Genomic DNA, 15,552 nt, shown 5'->3' with positions numbered 1-15,552 from the left:
TTGGGTTCGGATCCCGGTCCCCAGCTCTGCCAACCTCAGGTGTGTGCCTGGTGAGGGTGACTGACGGATGGCGTGATGGGGGACGCTGGCCTCAGAGGTTTGCGGCTGTCAGCGAGGTGCGGCCCACTCGACTCCTCTCCTAAGCCCCCCGAGGCGTGGGTCTCCGCGCGGCGCCGGGCCAGGATGCGGGGCGGAGCTAGGCTGGGACTGGCTGGGGGCCGCCCCGCCCGGCGCCGGGGCCTTCGCGCCGGCCCCCGGGGAGGAGTTATGATAATTTCCTTCTCATTAAGGCGCCCGGATCCCCCGGCTATCGCCTGGACACACACTGCGGGCGCGGCTTCCCCGGTCCCCGGCCGCGGCCTCTACACCCGCGGCGGCAGCATCTACAATCGCGGAGCCGCCGATGCGCGTCCAGTGACCGGGACGGCTAGGCCCGCGCGCGGCGGGGGCAGCGGCAGACGCCTGGCCACCGTGACCCCAATTTTGGATTTACCGCTCGGGGGGTGGGGGGAACCTGGATTTAACTGGCGACTGTTTTGGGGGACGCCGGACGCCATGTTGTGGAAAATAACCGATAATGTCAAGTATGAAGAGGACTGCGAGGTGAGCCGGGCACAAGGGCGCAGCCTGGCCCCGCCCGAGAACAGTCCCGGAGGCGCGGGCCGCTGGACCGAGGTCGGGGGCGAGGGCGCAGGAGCAGCGAACAGGCACCCACCGCTCGCCCTTCGATGGGACAGGGTCCACTTTTCCGGACATTCCCTAGTGCGTTCCTCCGGGGTCCCCTTCCTGAATCGGGCCTTTACCTAAATATCCAGTCTCGGGAATGGGGCCTGGGAAGAGCATAGCAGATCCCACCCACAAAGCTTACCGGCCGGTTTCCTGCGAAGCAAAACAGCCCTTTTCCCCGTTTTCTCGGAAGAGCGCTGGGTCTGCAACTTTTAGAGGTGGCTTTTACGCACGAAACCTCCGTCCAAAGGGTTCAGACGAGGCGACCTGCCGGCGACACCTTTGCGGAGTCTCCTCCGAGGCGGGCTTGTCACCTGCCCCGCTACCCCCTCGGGGAAACAAGAAAACAACCGGAGTTTGGCTTTCCAGAGAAGCGGGGGCGGGGGTGGGGGCGCTGAGGCCAGATGGGGCCGTAAGCGCTCGGGAGTGCTCCAGCCTGTCGGACAGGTTGAGCTAGAGTTTCGGAGAGTGGGAGGGAGGGAGGCGGCGAGCGGGAAGAGGAAGAAGACGCAGGAGGCGCGAGGCGTGAGCCTGGGCCCCGGGAGAGGGGAGCGGTGGCGGCGGGGACGCGGGAGAGCCGTGCGCCTGCGGGACAGCCCGAGGGGCTGCCCCTGTTTGCAGGCCCGGGCACTTCAGCTAGGGGGCGACGGTGTCATAGATCTCCTGGTCCCCCGCCACCCCTGTGACCCCGGGAACACATGGCGACACGTCTTTTGAGAATTAAGTCGGACAGCCGTGGGGCGAGGGAACGTGCGCAGGCAAGGTTGCCCAATTTTCGGGGTCCTTCGTTCTCTCTCTGTGCCCGATTTGTGGGGAGACTGACGGTGGCCGGGCAGGACGGCGTTACTTGGTCGGGACACAGCTAGCAGGGAGCGCACCCCTGGCTGCGGCGGGCTCCTCCCCGAGTCCCTTGGGCGGCGCTGGGTGGCTGCCCCCGCTAGGGAGGGTCTCTCGCCCGGAGGTCTTTGTCCTGAGGGCGTGGAAGGGAGGGTCCCTGGGGCGGGGAAACGGCGCACTTCCTGCGCGGCGCGCATTATCCGTGCCCACCGCTTCCCCACTTTCGGCCGACGACGCCAGCATGTGCGGGCTCGTGAGCGACCGCGCTCTGCGCTGCCTGCAGGACCCCTGCCCCAGCTTCTCCCGGCCCAAGGCCTGGGATTCGGACTTGCAGCCGCAGAATACCTCGGGCGTCAGACCTTCGCCGAGGGGCCCGGAGGGCACGTTCCGCCAGGTCTTTCTCCAGTTTCCCCTTCCTCTGCGGACTCGCGGTAGACAACGAAACCCCCGGGGCACGTTGCTCCCCGGGGCCTTTTGGCCCGAGGGCAGGCCCCGCGGGGGTCGGTCCGGGCTGGTGCGGTGGGTCCCCGGGGGTCCCAAGCCTCAGCGCGGTGGCCGCGGGCCGTGCGCAGTAGCGGGGTTTCGTACTAACCGGGTCTCCGTTTCTCTGCCCCAGGATCGCCACGACGCGAGCAGCAATGGGAACCCGCGCCTGCCTCACCTCTCCTCTGCCGGGCAGCATCTCTACAGCCCCGCGCCGCCCCTCTCCCATGCTGGAGTCGCCGAATACCAGCCACCACCCTACTTTCCGCCCCCCTACCAGCAGCTGGCTTACTCGCAGGCCGCCGACCCCTACTCGCATCTGGGAGAAGCGTACGCTGCCGCCATCAACCCCCTGCACCAGCCGGCGCCCACCGGCAGCCAGCAGCAGGCCTGGCCGGGCCGCCAGAGCCAGGAGGGGGCTGGGCTGCCCTCGCACCACGCGCGCCCTGCCGGCCTGTTGCCCCACCTCTCAGGGCTGGACGGCAGCGCCGTGAGCGCCCGCAGGGACGCCTACCGCCGCTCGGACCTGCTGCTGCCCCACTCGCACGCCCTGGACGCCGCGGGCCTGGCCGAGAACCTGGGGCTCCACGACATGGCGCACCAGATGGAGGAGGTGCAGGTGAGCGCCTCGGCCCTGCCCGGACCCGTTCGCCCCACTGCCTCTCTCCTACCCCGCCCAGGCTCCCCCGAACTGAAAGGAAACTTTGTCATTTCTCCCCCAGAATGTCGACGACCAGCACCTACTTCTGCATGATCAGACGGTTATTCGCAAAGGTACGGAGTGAGCGCGAGTTCTTTTCTTCCTCTGGCGTCACGCACCCTGTAGTGGTTCTTAGCGGTACTGGGAAGTTATTAGCTTATTGGTGAGGTAGGGCTTTTGGTATCCGACTTGGGACATTTATGGTGGAAGGGAGTGACAGGGACTCGAGGCAGGTAGGTTTTAGGAGTGAGAAGACGGGGCATTTCTTTAAGATCTAAATGGAAAAGGATGCTCTCAGGAGCTGCACCTCAATCTCCGGATTTGTTACTCCATAGTTTTCCCTTGGTGGGTGTTACTTCTTGAATTCGAGAGTGTTTTTACAGTGCTCCAGGAAAGAATCCCAGAGTGAGTTAAGGCTGTGACTTAATTTGGAAAACAAGTCACCACATACCTTAGTGGAGTGATTGGTTCTGTGACAATTTTAATTGTTGAACGGGTTGATGTGGTTTTGTTTCTGATTTCAAATATGCACAGGGGTAAGGAGCCTTAATTCTGACCTGCAAGAAGAAGGTGGGACACATTTGGCCTACAAAACATACAGCCCTAAAAGCATCAGGCTGGGTGATCTGTCGGGTTTATGCAGGGATGGGGTGGGAGGGGGTTTGGAAAATTGGATTACTTGAGTGAGTGGCTTATGAAATTAAGTTACGTACTGCCAGGATTACCAGTTTAACTCTGTTGGGAAATGGGGTAATCCTAAATGAAATGTAGTTATGGTCTGTTACTTGAGGTTAAACTGTTTGAAATCAACTGAGGAAAAATGGGTTTTGGAAAAAAAAGAAAGAAAGAAAGAAAGATAACCTCAGAAAATAAACTGAATTTCCCAGTAAACGTAGAACAGGTGTGTTTGTATTTTAAAATTTACTGTGATCAGTTGCACTGAAAGATTTTGCCAGATGATTATGTCCTGTGATTTTGGATATTCGTTGAGTGAGGGGGGGGAAAGAAATCCTCATTTATTGAGTTATGAAGTAGTCTTTTGAACACAAATGTTCTAATTAAACAGATTTTAACAGTGGTTAGAAAATGCAAACCCTCCACGCTTGGGATCTTGACTAATTAACTTCCCAGCGTGTTAAATTGTGAAATTCAGATTCGATTATCTTTGAAGAATATGGCTTTAAAAAAATCTGCTTGCAATTTATAGTCCAACATGCAGTGTCAGTTGTTCAAAGAGCTCTTTCAGCTTTGGTTAGTGGTTTGCTTGGGAAGCCACTTCTGATCTTCACTCACAGGTCCTATTTCAATGACGAAGAACCCCTTGAGTCTCCCTTGTCAGAAGGAGCTGGTGGAGGCTGTGATGAATCCCAGCGAGGTCTTCTGCTCGGTCCCTGGAAGATTGTCCCTGCTCAGCTCGACATCTAAATACAAAGTGACAGTTGCTGAAGTCCAGAGGCGACTGTCCCCGCCTGAGTGCTTAAATGCCTCATTACTGGGAGGTGTCCTCAGAAGGTACGTGGGGACACGTTCTGGGCATGGCGGTTGAATGGCTGGGGATGAATAATATAAAAGGGCCAGGGAGATAGTTTTAACATTTATGGAACTTTTATACCTAACACTGAATTCTCATTGGCTCAGGGAGTTTTAGTACACATCTTCTCTTTTAGAAAGTGCCACATGTAGAAGGAAGTGTTAAAACAGCGCTAACAAATTCTCATTTGGTTAGAATTTGATTCCTTGTATGAAGTGGTAGCGTCTGTATTCAGAATAGAGGAGCTCCATGGGTCTGGTTCCCCCAGGGAGTTTTTTTTGGGGGGGGGGCTGCTGCAGTTTCTACAAGTGAACATCTGTCTGCTCTGTACAACTTGCAATGTTCTGTGATTAAAAAAAAATAATGTTGGCGATGCTAAGAAAGATTTTTGAATTTTACAGGGATTAACTAAATAAGGATTCCCTGTATCACTTGATTATGAGCCACATAATGTAGATTGTTTTTGACAGATTTCTGTTTTGTTAGCAGCATGTTAGGCATTTAGAATTTTAAAGTGGTTTCTTGAGAAAAGAATTTTTTATTTTATTATTATTATTTTGCTCAGAGCCAAATCTAAAAATGGTGGCCGGTCCTTGCGGGAGAAGTTGGACAAGATTGGGTTGAATCTTCCAGCCGGGAGACGGAAAGCTGCTCACGTCACCCTCCTGACATCTTTAGTAGAAGGTCAGTGGAGCTGTGTTTTTGTTTTGCAGTGTTTTTAGTTAATGCTGTGTTGAGTCTTTAATATTTCTCTAAAGAAAAGGTTAGGGACTTCCTGGCGATCCAGTGGTTGAGACTTCGCCTTCCAATGCAGGGGGCGTGGGTTCGACCCCTGATCGGGGAGCTGATATCCCACATGCCGTGGGGTGCGGCACCCGCCCCCCCAAAAAAAAGAGGTATAAGAAAAGGTGAAAAACAACTCTTAGTCACAAAAGAGAGATGCAAACGATTTGCCATGCGTTCATTACAATGAATCACAGTCATTTAATCAAATAAGTTAACATTTAACGATATGTCTGCTGAAGTATTCTGTTCTGGGTCTCCCAGAAAATCATTGTTAAAAAGAAATTGGTTTTCCTAAGACATCACATTATCAGGTGAACCAGTTTTTGAAGGATGCAATCGATCGTTTGGTACACTTTTTTTTTTTTTTAAAAAAAAGCTGGTTACTGGTGCGCAGCAGGGCCGTTTCTAGTTTTTGGAGCTGTGGAATATTGGGATTGTGGTCAGTGAAGAGAAAAGCCCTTGTATACAATGAGACTAGCCCAATTCACAGTTCCTTTGTTCATTTCCCCCATCAAAAAAAAAAAGTAATGGGGCCCACAGATGAGCCCCTCTCCCCAGTCCTAAGATAGTTAGGATGTGACATTTCAGTTTCTTGAATGGACCTGCACCCCGAACCTGGAAAGTAGCCAAGAATGCAATACGGCCTTTTACAAAGTGGGCCAGGGAAAAGTGAAATAATTATTTTTCAAAACAAAACAAGCTCGTTGTTACTGCGCACAGGAAAATGAGTTGATGAACACGGAGGGGCTTATCCTTAAGCCTGGAGCGGCCGCCAGCACCTCGCCCAATCAGCAGGGCGCTGGGCCCCGGCTCTGGGCCTGGGGGAGCCAATGAGGGGTGGTCTCCTGGTAGCCAGGCAATCTTTTGAACACTTTCTTTCCCTGGTCTAAATGGCGCGACTGCGGTGCTAAAAGAGACTTGGCAGGGCCCTGCTCTACCTTTTTACGAGTGTCTTTGGAGGTCAGGGCAAGGAGAAAGGAGCTGCCTGTTCGATGCTGTTGGGGACCAGCTGTCCTGCATGGAGAATGGTGGATTCTGCGTGCGTGGAGCATAAATGCGGCTTCCCTAGGTTTCCTTACCAGCCAGGCAGGGGTGCTTGAATGAGAAAGCGTGTGCCTGAACAATGGTTCTCAGATGTTGATTTAGTGAGTCGGGGAGGGAAGTGGGGATGGTGGGTGAGGTCCACCGTCTGGGTTTGTAAAGCTCTAGCAGCCCCAAATCTTGGAGCCAGAAAGAACCCAGCGCCTCGGGTGGGAAATGACACCCTCCCCTCGTTTTTCTCCCTCTGTGCCCCCCAATACCTGAGACAAGAGGGTTGGTAGGGCTCCTAACATGTCCAGTAGGAAACACTCCTGCTGCTCTTTCTTAAAGCAACATTCTAGAGACTTCCCTCCACCAGAAATGGGGCACCCTCATTTAGAAACAAAGTTCCGTGTCAAAGACTTTTGTCCCTGTTTCATAAAGAAAAGTGACAGTTTGCTTCTTTGTCAGTCATGCTCACCGCCCCCCCCCGCTAAGTTTTCCGACTTCTGCACTACCGACGGATGCTGGATGCTGTTTTATCAGCTAGAGGAACATCTGCTCAGGTTGGGCAGAGGACTGGAGCAACATCGTTTAAGTACAGTTAAAGTTTTCAGGCTTTTTCTTTTTTCTTTCTCACATTGTATGACTTCATCCTGGGGGAGAGTACCCACTGAAAGTACCCAGGAAGTTCTACTTACCGGCTGGATTGTTGTCCCCTTGTATGATTTCATTTTAGAATGCAAAATGACTGCTAGACCAATACCGATAGTGCTGGAAAAAGAGGGAAGGGACAGTTTGCCGTGGTCCCCACCGCGGCCCTAAAGTCTGTTGCCATTGCCGATTATTCTAGGTGAGGCTGTTCATTTGGCTCGGGACTTTGCCTATGTCTGTGAAGCAGAATTTCCTAGTAAATCCGTGGCCGAGTATTTAACCAGACCTCATCTCGGAGGACGCAATGAGATGGCAACGAGGAAGAATATGCTGCTGGCTGCACAGTAAGTATCCAGGCTTGAGAATTTGATGCCCTAATGCTCTGACCTTGCAGCTGAGGGACCAGCACAGTCCCTGGTGCTCAAGAAAGCAAGGCTCCTTAAGTAAGTTAGGGTGTTGAGCAAAAGGAAATGGCAAGGAGCATCGTTTACAGAGTCAAATTAGAATAACTGTTTGTAGGATTTAGAAGAATTAGAGCCGCGAGGGTATTGCTCAGAATGAGTGTTTTTGAGCTGTTTCGTTATTCAGCTCAAACTAGTTAAGCTGCTCTTTCATTATCTTATTTGCCTGTCTTACAAAACTGTGTTGAAAACAATTTATTTTATCACATCCAGTCAAGATCATGTGCCTTCTGCCTCCTGATAACAAGATGTTTTTCATTTGTAAAATGTAATGATCGGGTTGTGTGTGTAGGAGACAGAGGGCAAATTAAATGTCTCAAAACGACTTAATGCAGCTGAGGGATTTCTCATAGAAACCAAGAGTAAATGGATTTTAAAATCATGGTAAATGAAGCAGAACTAGTCAAGTGGGAAATAGGGCAAAAGAGAGCACAGTGAACCAGCCTGTATCGAAAGAGTGAGTGAGTTTCAGGGAAATGAATTCAGGGATCTTGACAGAATTGGTTTAAGGAACCAATCTGCATCAAATAAAGCTAGCCCTTACTCTCCTGGGCTGGAATTCTGACTCCACCTCTTACCAGTCCTGGTGACCTTGGCCAGTTGATTCTGGCATTAATCCTTTTATCTTTTCTAATTGCAGTGAGGATTAAATAAGATAGTACTTAAAAGAGTTTAGTTCAGGGCCTCCCTGGGGGCGCAGTGGTCAAGAATCCGCCTGCCAATGCAAGGGACACGGGTTCAAGCCCTGGCCCGGGAAGATCCCACGTGCCGTGGAGCAACTAAGCCCGTGTGCCACAGCTCCTGAGCCTGCGCTCTAGAGCCCGAGAGCCACAACTACTGAAGCCCACGTGCCGCAACTACTGAAGCCCGCGCGCCGAGAGCCCGTGCTCCGCAACAAGAGAAGCCACCGCAACGAAGAGTAGCCCCCGCTCGCTGCAACTAGAAGAAAGCTCGCGCGGCAACAAGGACCCAATACAGCCAAACATAAATAAAAAGAGTTTAGTTCAGGGCCCAGCACAGAATAGGTGCTAAGTGCAGCAGCTGGCTATTGCTATTAGTTTAAAATCTACTTCCTTGGGCTCCCCTGGTGGCGCAGTGGTTGAGAGTCCGCCTGCCGATGCAGGGGACACGGGTTCGTGCCCCGGTCCGGGAAGATCCCACATGCCACGGAGCGGCTGGGTCCGTGAGCCATGGCCGCTGAGCCTGTGCGTCAGGAGCCTGTGCTCCGCAAGGGGAGAGGCCACAACAGTGAGAGGCCCGTGTAACAAAAATAAAATAAATAAAAATAAAATCTACTTCCTTGACCAGCCCCAAATTCTCGTTGCCTCTAGGTGTCATCCCCACAGTAGTTTGTGCTCTTTACCTGTACCTGTCACGGCCTAGATTGAACTCGTGGTGTGTGTTGACTGTCTTTCACAGGCAAGTGTGTAAAGAATTCACAGACCTTCTCAATCAAGACCGAACTCCCAATGGGAACAACCGGCCCACTCCGGTCCTGGAGACCAGCATCCAGAACTGCTTGTCTCATTTCAGCCTGATTACCCACGGGTTTGGCAGCCAGGCCATCTGTGCTGCTGTGTCTGCCGTGCAGAACTACATAAAAGAAGCCCTGATGGTCATAGACAAATCCTACATGAATCCCGGAGACCAGAGTCCAGCCGATTCTAGCAAAACCCTGGAAAAGATGGAGAAGCACAGGAAGTAAAACAGCGGTGAACAAAGGGCCGAAGAGTCTGGAAGGAAAAGGACTCCAAAACCGGTCTCGACCAGGACACACTGGGAACCTCGCTTGCCTGGGGGACAGAGTTTGTTATCCACCTTCCCATGAAAAGGGCCTCCGTGGGATTTCCAGATCTTCACGTGCCCTCCTGGATTCCTTAGTATTTAAGGAGTGCTGAAGTGTCTCTTAAACTCTGGATGAGCTATCAGGAGGTGACAAGTGCTGGTTCTTTACCCATTAAGCTGATATTTTATTTTTTGGAACCCCATTCTTCCTTTCTCTGAAAGTGGTGCTACAAGTTTTGGAACCTTTTAAATAAATTCCCTGGGCTAACAAAATCCCCCACACACATAGCTCTTGAAATGTCAAATTGATGTGATTCAGATCCACAATAACTTTCAGTGTTAAGGTAAAAGTATTTATGTAGCCTCTTCAGTCTCATCCTACATACCGCAGGAGGCAAGGATTCTATCCGCTTAAGAACTGGTTAATAGGTGGTATTTGACACACTTTAAATCCCTTGTTCACAGGGACCCTTCGGGTTTTACGAAACTTGTAGAAGCAAAGCCTGCTGATTTTATGTTTTTCTTTTTAAGAAAAAAACAAAACAAAACTTTGCAAGTTAACTCTTCAAATAGGAGGAGACTCTTTGAAAAGACATGTTCCTTTAAGGTACGGAAGCTTTATTTTGCGTATTTATTTCACATCTTGGTGTTTCGAGAAAACTTGAAAAGGGGTGGGCGTGAAGCATTTTCTTGTGCCGTCTCTCATCCCAAGTCCCAGAGGAGATTCTGTATTTTGAGAAGCTGCGTGGAGTGTACAGATTTTATTTATGCATAATTTAATGGGGTCTGTAAATACGGGTGCACTTCTTATGACTTTTTGAGAAATGGGATTCAACTTTAATATTAGCTTTTAAAGGTGACGGGGTAATCTAAGACACATCTTTAGGCTCTATTCATATGTACACAGGGTATTAAAGTCAAGAGGATCCTGAGCGCTGTTCTCAGCTCTGGAAGACTCTAATTTAATTGAAGCTTTCTGTTCACAAAGCAATAACTTTGTCTTATTCCTGTTGGGCTGACCCCGAAGATGAGTGTGAAGTACAGTGTGTGTGGGTGAAAACGGAGTTTTGGAATTGAACTCCTTGCCTGTAAATGTTCCCTAAATAATTGTTATGTATATGAAACCTGTATAATAAAAAGAAAGTATTCTCAATAGAAGCTGTGAAAGTCTGGTTGTAACTTGATGTTTTTCTTTTTTTTTAATCTTCTAAGAGGAGTGGAAGAATGGCAGAGCTAATTTCTGGTTTGGCTGTGGCTTAGTTAATAAGACGGAGCAGGAAATCTCTGTGCCAAGGGGAATCTGGAGTTTCATTTTGTCTCTCTTGGAAGACTGCTCTATTGCGCCACGTCACGCACTCATCAGCGGTTCTCGACTGTGGTACCATCTTACCCAATACAAGGGCTGTTGGGAGATGTGTGAGGGATGGTTGATTGACAACAAGAGACGAATCCACAGTTTGGGAATCACGTCTCTTATGTAAGGCTGCTCAGTTGAGAAACACTGTACTTATGGTGAAGTTGCCACCTCAAAATTTTGAGAATGGAAGTGAGATGATTGTTGGTAAATCCTTGGGCAGATCCTCCTTGGGAGGACTTGGCATTCAGTCAAATGCAAGCAGTGGTTGTGTGGTAGGTGCTCTGAGTGTTTTCAGTCAGTTGGAATTCTCCATCTTTGGGAACGTTTTTATGCACATCGATCCAAGGGATCCTAATCATTTTGTCTGCTGGGCAGATCAGACGTTGGGTCTCTGTACTTGCAGAGCAGAAGAGGCCAGCAGGGCTTGTGTACTTGCTGGATATTTGCAAGGATCTTGGATGCACACTGCCAGGCCTTGATTTCAAGTTGAAGTGGCCTGGCACATCCTCCAGGAAGTGATATGTTTATAGTTTGGCATGAGTGGCTGCACTTGAACGTTGGATAAGGCTATTGCTTCAACTCCAGTCTCATAATCCTTAATTCATAACTCTCTACCAAATGGTCAGCAATTCCTGATTTAATGTTGGCATTGGATGTTGTTAAGTAATTTAAACTCTGCCAGCCTAATACTTGTGCGCTTGGCAGCCTGTTCTTGGCCACTGAACCTTCCCATTAAGTTGGATTTATCTGGCTGGTATGTCAGGATCACAACCGCTTTACGTTAGAGCAGCAAAAAGGTCTCCTATTGGCAGTTACTTCTCAATCAAGACGTGAGACATTGGGTGTTATGAGGAAGTTATGGGGGCAAAGGGTCGAAGGAGAAAGGACTACATTTTCTTATCGGCATCTTCACTTGCTTTTGGACTAGAGTCTGGCTTTAAGGAGCTGTGCTGAATTGCAGTGCAGACAATGTTCTGGAATCAACCCAAAGTCAACCCAGGATTGAAGTGAGTCATAAGCAGGGCTTATGCCTGGCTCAGCGCTCAGCTCTCCTTTTTCCTCGCTCCCGCTGGACACCCGAGGACAGCTGCCGGGTTCCTGGGTCCAGTGCATGGTAACAGGTTTTACTTCCCAACACTCTGAGCTGATGCTATGGAGAACAACCAAGCACCCTCATGAGGTCCCTACCGAAACACTGGCTGTCTTGGCTTTCCCAGCGGTGAGAGAAGGGTTTCCTGCCCTCTGAGCACTTCCAGCTCCCAGGACCATCAGATCAATGGACACTTGTTTTTCCCAGGGGCCAGTGTTTTTGTTTCAAGTCTTGTGTTGGTGAGAATTATGTTCCTTTCTCCCTTTTCCCTTCACCCTGTGCTGTTGTTGCCGGCTGGCTCTTTGACAGGTTGGGCTTGCTTTTTATGAAGACACAAGATGCTGCTGAAGTCTTTGCCCCCTGGGAGAAGAAATGAAGATGCTCCCTTTTTCTTCCTGGTTGCACCGAAGGAAAACCATTGTCTGAAGGCACGTGCGGTCTAACGTTTATTTATGAGAGGGACTCAGCAGGACTCTGCATCTGTAAACTGGACACCTGCCCATCCTGGTACCTGGCACCTTGGATGTGCTCGCCTGCCTCACAGACACTTAGAGGTTCTCTGGAAGGTCAGAGGGGGTTTTCAATAGCACTTGATGGTTGTCTTATCTCCCAAGTGCACACAATTTAAGCTGTGAGTTAGGAAAGGGACGGTTAGTCTGTTTCTCATTTGAAATGATTTCATAACAACGATCATTCTTTTCTCTTTGGGGGTCTAGTGTCAGGGTGAGGTCTGAGGCCTGAAGTTCCTGTATTTGGATGTTAAAAAACAAAACAAGTTAAGGTCATGGATGGGTGAGAGACAGAGAAACTCCTTCTAAGGCCCAGCAGTGGTGGGGATGCGGGAGCCCACTGCCTGTTTCCCGGGGTAAGTGTTGGTTACCAGCTGTGGTGGATTCCTGTACAGGTTGCTGTGACTTCCGAGGACTTCGGGTACAGGTCCTCCTTGACTGACGATGGGGTTAAATCCCAATAAACTTGTCATAAGTTAAAAATAGCTTTAGGTCGGGGCTTCCCTGGTGGCGCAGTGGTTGAGAGCCCGCCTGCCGATGCAGGGGACGTGGGTTCGTGCCCCGGTCTGGGAAGATCCCACGTGCCATGGAGCGGCTGGGCCCGTGAGCCATGGCCGCTGGGCCTGCGCGTCTGGAGCCTGTGCTCCTCAGCGGGAGAGGCCACAACAGTGAGAGGCCTGCGTACCGCAAAAAAAAAAAAAAAAAAAAAAAAGCTTGAGGTCAAAAGCATGTTTATTGTACATCAACTATACCTCAATTTTCTTTTTTCTCTTTTTTTTGGCTACACTGTGCAGCTTGTGGAATCTTAGTTCCCGGGCCCTGGCAGTGAAAGCACCAAGTCCTAACCACTAGACTGCCAGGGAATTCCCTATACCTCAATTTTCAAAACAACGTATTTAATTCACTTAACCTATCAAATGTTATAGCTTAGCCTCGCCCACTTTAAACCTGCTCAGAACACTTAAATTAGCCTACAGCTGGGCAAAATCATCTAACGCAAAGCTTATTTTATAGTAAAGGGTTGAATATGTCATGTAATTTGTTGACTGCTCTACTGCAGGTGGAAACCAGAATGGTTGTGAGTGTATCGGTCACTGACCCTCATTGCCACCGCCCAGCATCACGAGAGGGTATCACTAGCCCAGGAAAAGGGCAAAATTCAAATTTCGAAGTATGGTTTCTACTGAATGCATATCATTTTTGCACCATTGTTAAGTTGAAACGTAAGTCAAACCATCATAAGTCAGGGACCGATTGTATTTCTCTAGTCTTTTCCTTTTGCCAGGGTGTGTTGGGGTAATGAAATGGCAGTTTAGTTTGCCTTCCTTTACAGCGTGTGGAGAACCCAGGAAATAGCTGCCCTTGGCTGCAAGGGGAAGAACAGTCTGAGGTTCCTTTAAGCACATATTCCAGGTGAGGGAGCTTTCTCTTATCCCTGGCATGGCAGTGACCATTGGCCAATGCCTCTCTATCTGTCTGAGCTCAGTGGGTGGTGAGGCTTTTCCCTTTAGTTGGAGAGAAGAAAGGTTTGCTTTCGAAGTTTCGATGCTGCAACGCGTGAGTGTGCTCTTCCCAGGGCTAGCTGTTGCTGCTACCTGATGATCTGATCATTGTTGACTTACCTTTCTCATATCTCAGATACACTGAATTTCTCTTCCAGTTGACAGTCTTCATTTGCTTCTCTGAAATCTGCAGGCCACCAGGCTGGGAGGCTTGGTGACACTTGGAGCCATCAAAACCTGACCCCTTACTGGTTTTGCAAACCCAGGCTGGCATTATGCCCAAGGTCCACTCAGCAATGGTATATCGAGCCTTTGTCCGCTAGCAACACAGAACATAATCTGCAGAAACAAACCTGACCTCATGATTTTTAAAAATTACTATTACATTGGAGTCCATAGTTTCATGGAATGCCCAGTTACTTTTCGCACCATCATAAACACTAATTTCCCTGCCTTGTTTGGATAACATCTCAGATGAGGGAGATGGGTAGAAGAAAAGCGCGGAAACTGAGAAGAGTTGAAAGGCGTAGCTCCAGGGACCTCTTCGGGAAGAGCTTTGTTAAGCATGTTTACAAGGTCAAATCTCAGTGGTTTTTTTTTTTTTTTTCTTCCGGTCGCCCCCTGAAGCTTGGTTTTAGTTCCCAACCAGGGATTGAACCCAGGCCCTCGGGCCCTTTGCAGTGAGAGTGCAGGGTCCCAACCACTAGACCACCAGGGAATTCCCTTGGTTTTTTTTTTTTTTTTTCCTTTTCTTTTTCATGACACATCGAGTGTTCCTTGAGGCTTCCCAACATTTTCCAAGGAAACATCTTAGTCTTAAGGAATGATCCTCACAGGTGAGAGTATGGGAGTTGGATGGGTTGAAGAGGGTGTCCTGGCATCTGGCCCTTACTGAGATTAGAAGGCCTTTGGGACTTCATGGGTGTTAGAGGTTGAATTGTATCTCCCCAAAAGGTATGCCCTAGTCCTAACCCCTATACCTCAGTTGTGACCTTATTTGGAAATAGGCTTGTAATTAAATTAAGATGAGGTCATGCTGGAGTCCAGTGGGCCTTAATCCCATATGACTTGTGTCCTTACAAAAAGAGAAGAGGCACAGACACACGAGGGGAGAAGGCCATGTGAGGTCAGAGGCAGAGACTGGAGGGATGCAGCCACGAGGGTTGCTGGCCGCCTCCCGAAGATGGAAGAGGCTGGAAGGATTCTCCCCTACAGATTTCAGAGGGACCATGGCCCTGCTGACACCTTGACTTGGATGTCTACCCTCCAGATGTGTGAAACAGTAAGTTTCAGCTGTTTTAAGTTGCCCAGTTTGTGGCACTTTGTTATGGCAGCTCTAGGAAATGAATACAATTGTTAAGTTCTTTTTCCTTTGCTCTTTTCTTCCTATTGATCTTTCTGTGGGTTCTTTTCTAAACATGCGTATCATATCTGCACGAAGAGTGAGAAAGCCACCTCCGTGGTCTAACCACTGGGCTTCCCTGGTGGCGCAGTGGTTGAGAATCCACCTGCCAATGCAGGGGACATGGGTTCGAGCCCTGGTCCAGGAAGATCCCACATGCTGCAGAGCAGTTAAGCCCGTGCACCACAACTACTGAGCCTGTGATCTAGAGCCTGCGAGCCAACTACTGAGCCTGCGTGCCACAACTAATGAAGCCCACGCGCCTAGAGCCCGTGTACCGCAACGAAGAGTAGCCCCCACTCGCAGCAACTAGAGAAAGCCTGTACGCAGCAATGAAGACCCAACGCAGCCAAAAATAAATAAATTTACTTTAAAAAAATATTTTTTTTACCTGTTTCCTAACTTTGGAATCAGCGCAGTTTCTCACCTGAAGCAATTTTCTGGAGCACAGGTGAGGGACGGTAGGAGGCTGCCCCTCCGCCCGCATTCCCCATTTCTTTTTCTCTTTGGCCATGAATACTGATTTTCTGTGAGCAGAGACTTTGTTCCCCCACTAACATCCATGCATATTCTTTTTCCCACAAGACATAAAAAATTCAGTGGTGGCAGGCACCAACCATTTAAGAAAATCTTCAGAAAGACAGAATTTTCTCAACTCTTCCCTTTTAATTGTTGTTTTCCCTATCCGTTGTTGCTAACTCATTCTAGC

General features: G+C 49.8%; 1 protein-coding gene across 3 annotated transcripts; it reads left to right on the top strand.

Annotated features, from left to right (window-relative positions):
* The first annotated feature begins 284 nt into the window (after window positions 1-284).
* TFAP2C (transcription factor AP-2 gamma) lies at window positions 285-10,417 on the top strand. 3 transcript variants are annotated; one of them, XM_081256887.1, is made up of 7 exons: window positions 285-603; window positions 2,180-2,665; window positions 2,769-2,820; window positions 4,042-4,258; window positions 4,843-4,961; window positions 6,937-7,081; window positions 8,618-10,417. In XM_081256887.1, the coding sequence occupies exons 1-7, from the start codon at window positions 556-558 to the stop codon at window positions 8,901-8,903; spliced, it is 1,353 nt and encodes a 450-aa protein (XP_081113013.1). In that variant the 5' UTR covers window positions 285-555; the 3' UTR covers window positions 8,904-10,417. The 3 variants fall into 3 exon arrangements, with proteins under 3 accessions (XP_081113013.1, XP_081113015.1, XP_081113014.1); XM_081256889.1 differs by lacking the exon at window positions 285-603 and adding an exon at window positions 1,251-1,484; XM_081256888.1 differs by lacking the exon at window positions 285-603 and adding an exon at window positions 1,734-1,957.
* Window positions 10,418-15,552: the final 5,135 nt, after the last annotated feature.

Source organism: Mesoplodon bidens (assembly GCF_964165515.1).
Source record: "Mesoplodon bidens genome assembly, chromosome: 15".
Taxonomy (NCBI): domain Eukaryota; kingdom Metazoa; phylum Chordata; class Mammalia; order Artiodactyla; family Ziphiidae; genus Mesoplodon; species Mesoplodon bidens.
Note: the sequence above shows the minus strand (reverse complement) of the source record. Positions and strands in the feature narration are given on the sequence as shown.

Bases quoted from the DNA above. Each gene is read 5' to 3' on its own strand.
- TFAP2C (XM_081256888.1), top strand. From the start codon at position 1,805: ATGTGCGGGCTCGTGAGCGACCGCGCTCTGCGCTGCCTGCAGGACCCC. The intron at 1,958-2,179 runs GTCTTTCTCCAG...TCTCTGCCCCAG, and splicing joins CGGAGGGCACGTTCCGCCAG to GATCGCCACGACGCGAGCAG. The intron at 4,259-4,842 runs GTACGTGGGGAC...TATTTTGCTCAG, and splicing joins CTGGGAGGTGTCCTCAGAAG to AGCCAAATCTAAAAATGGTG.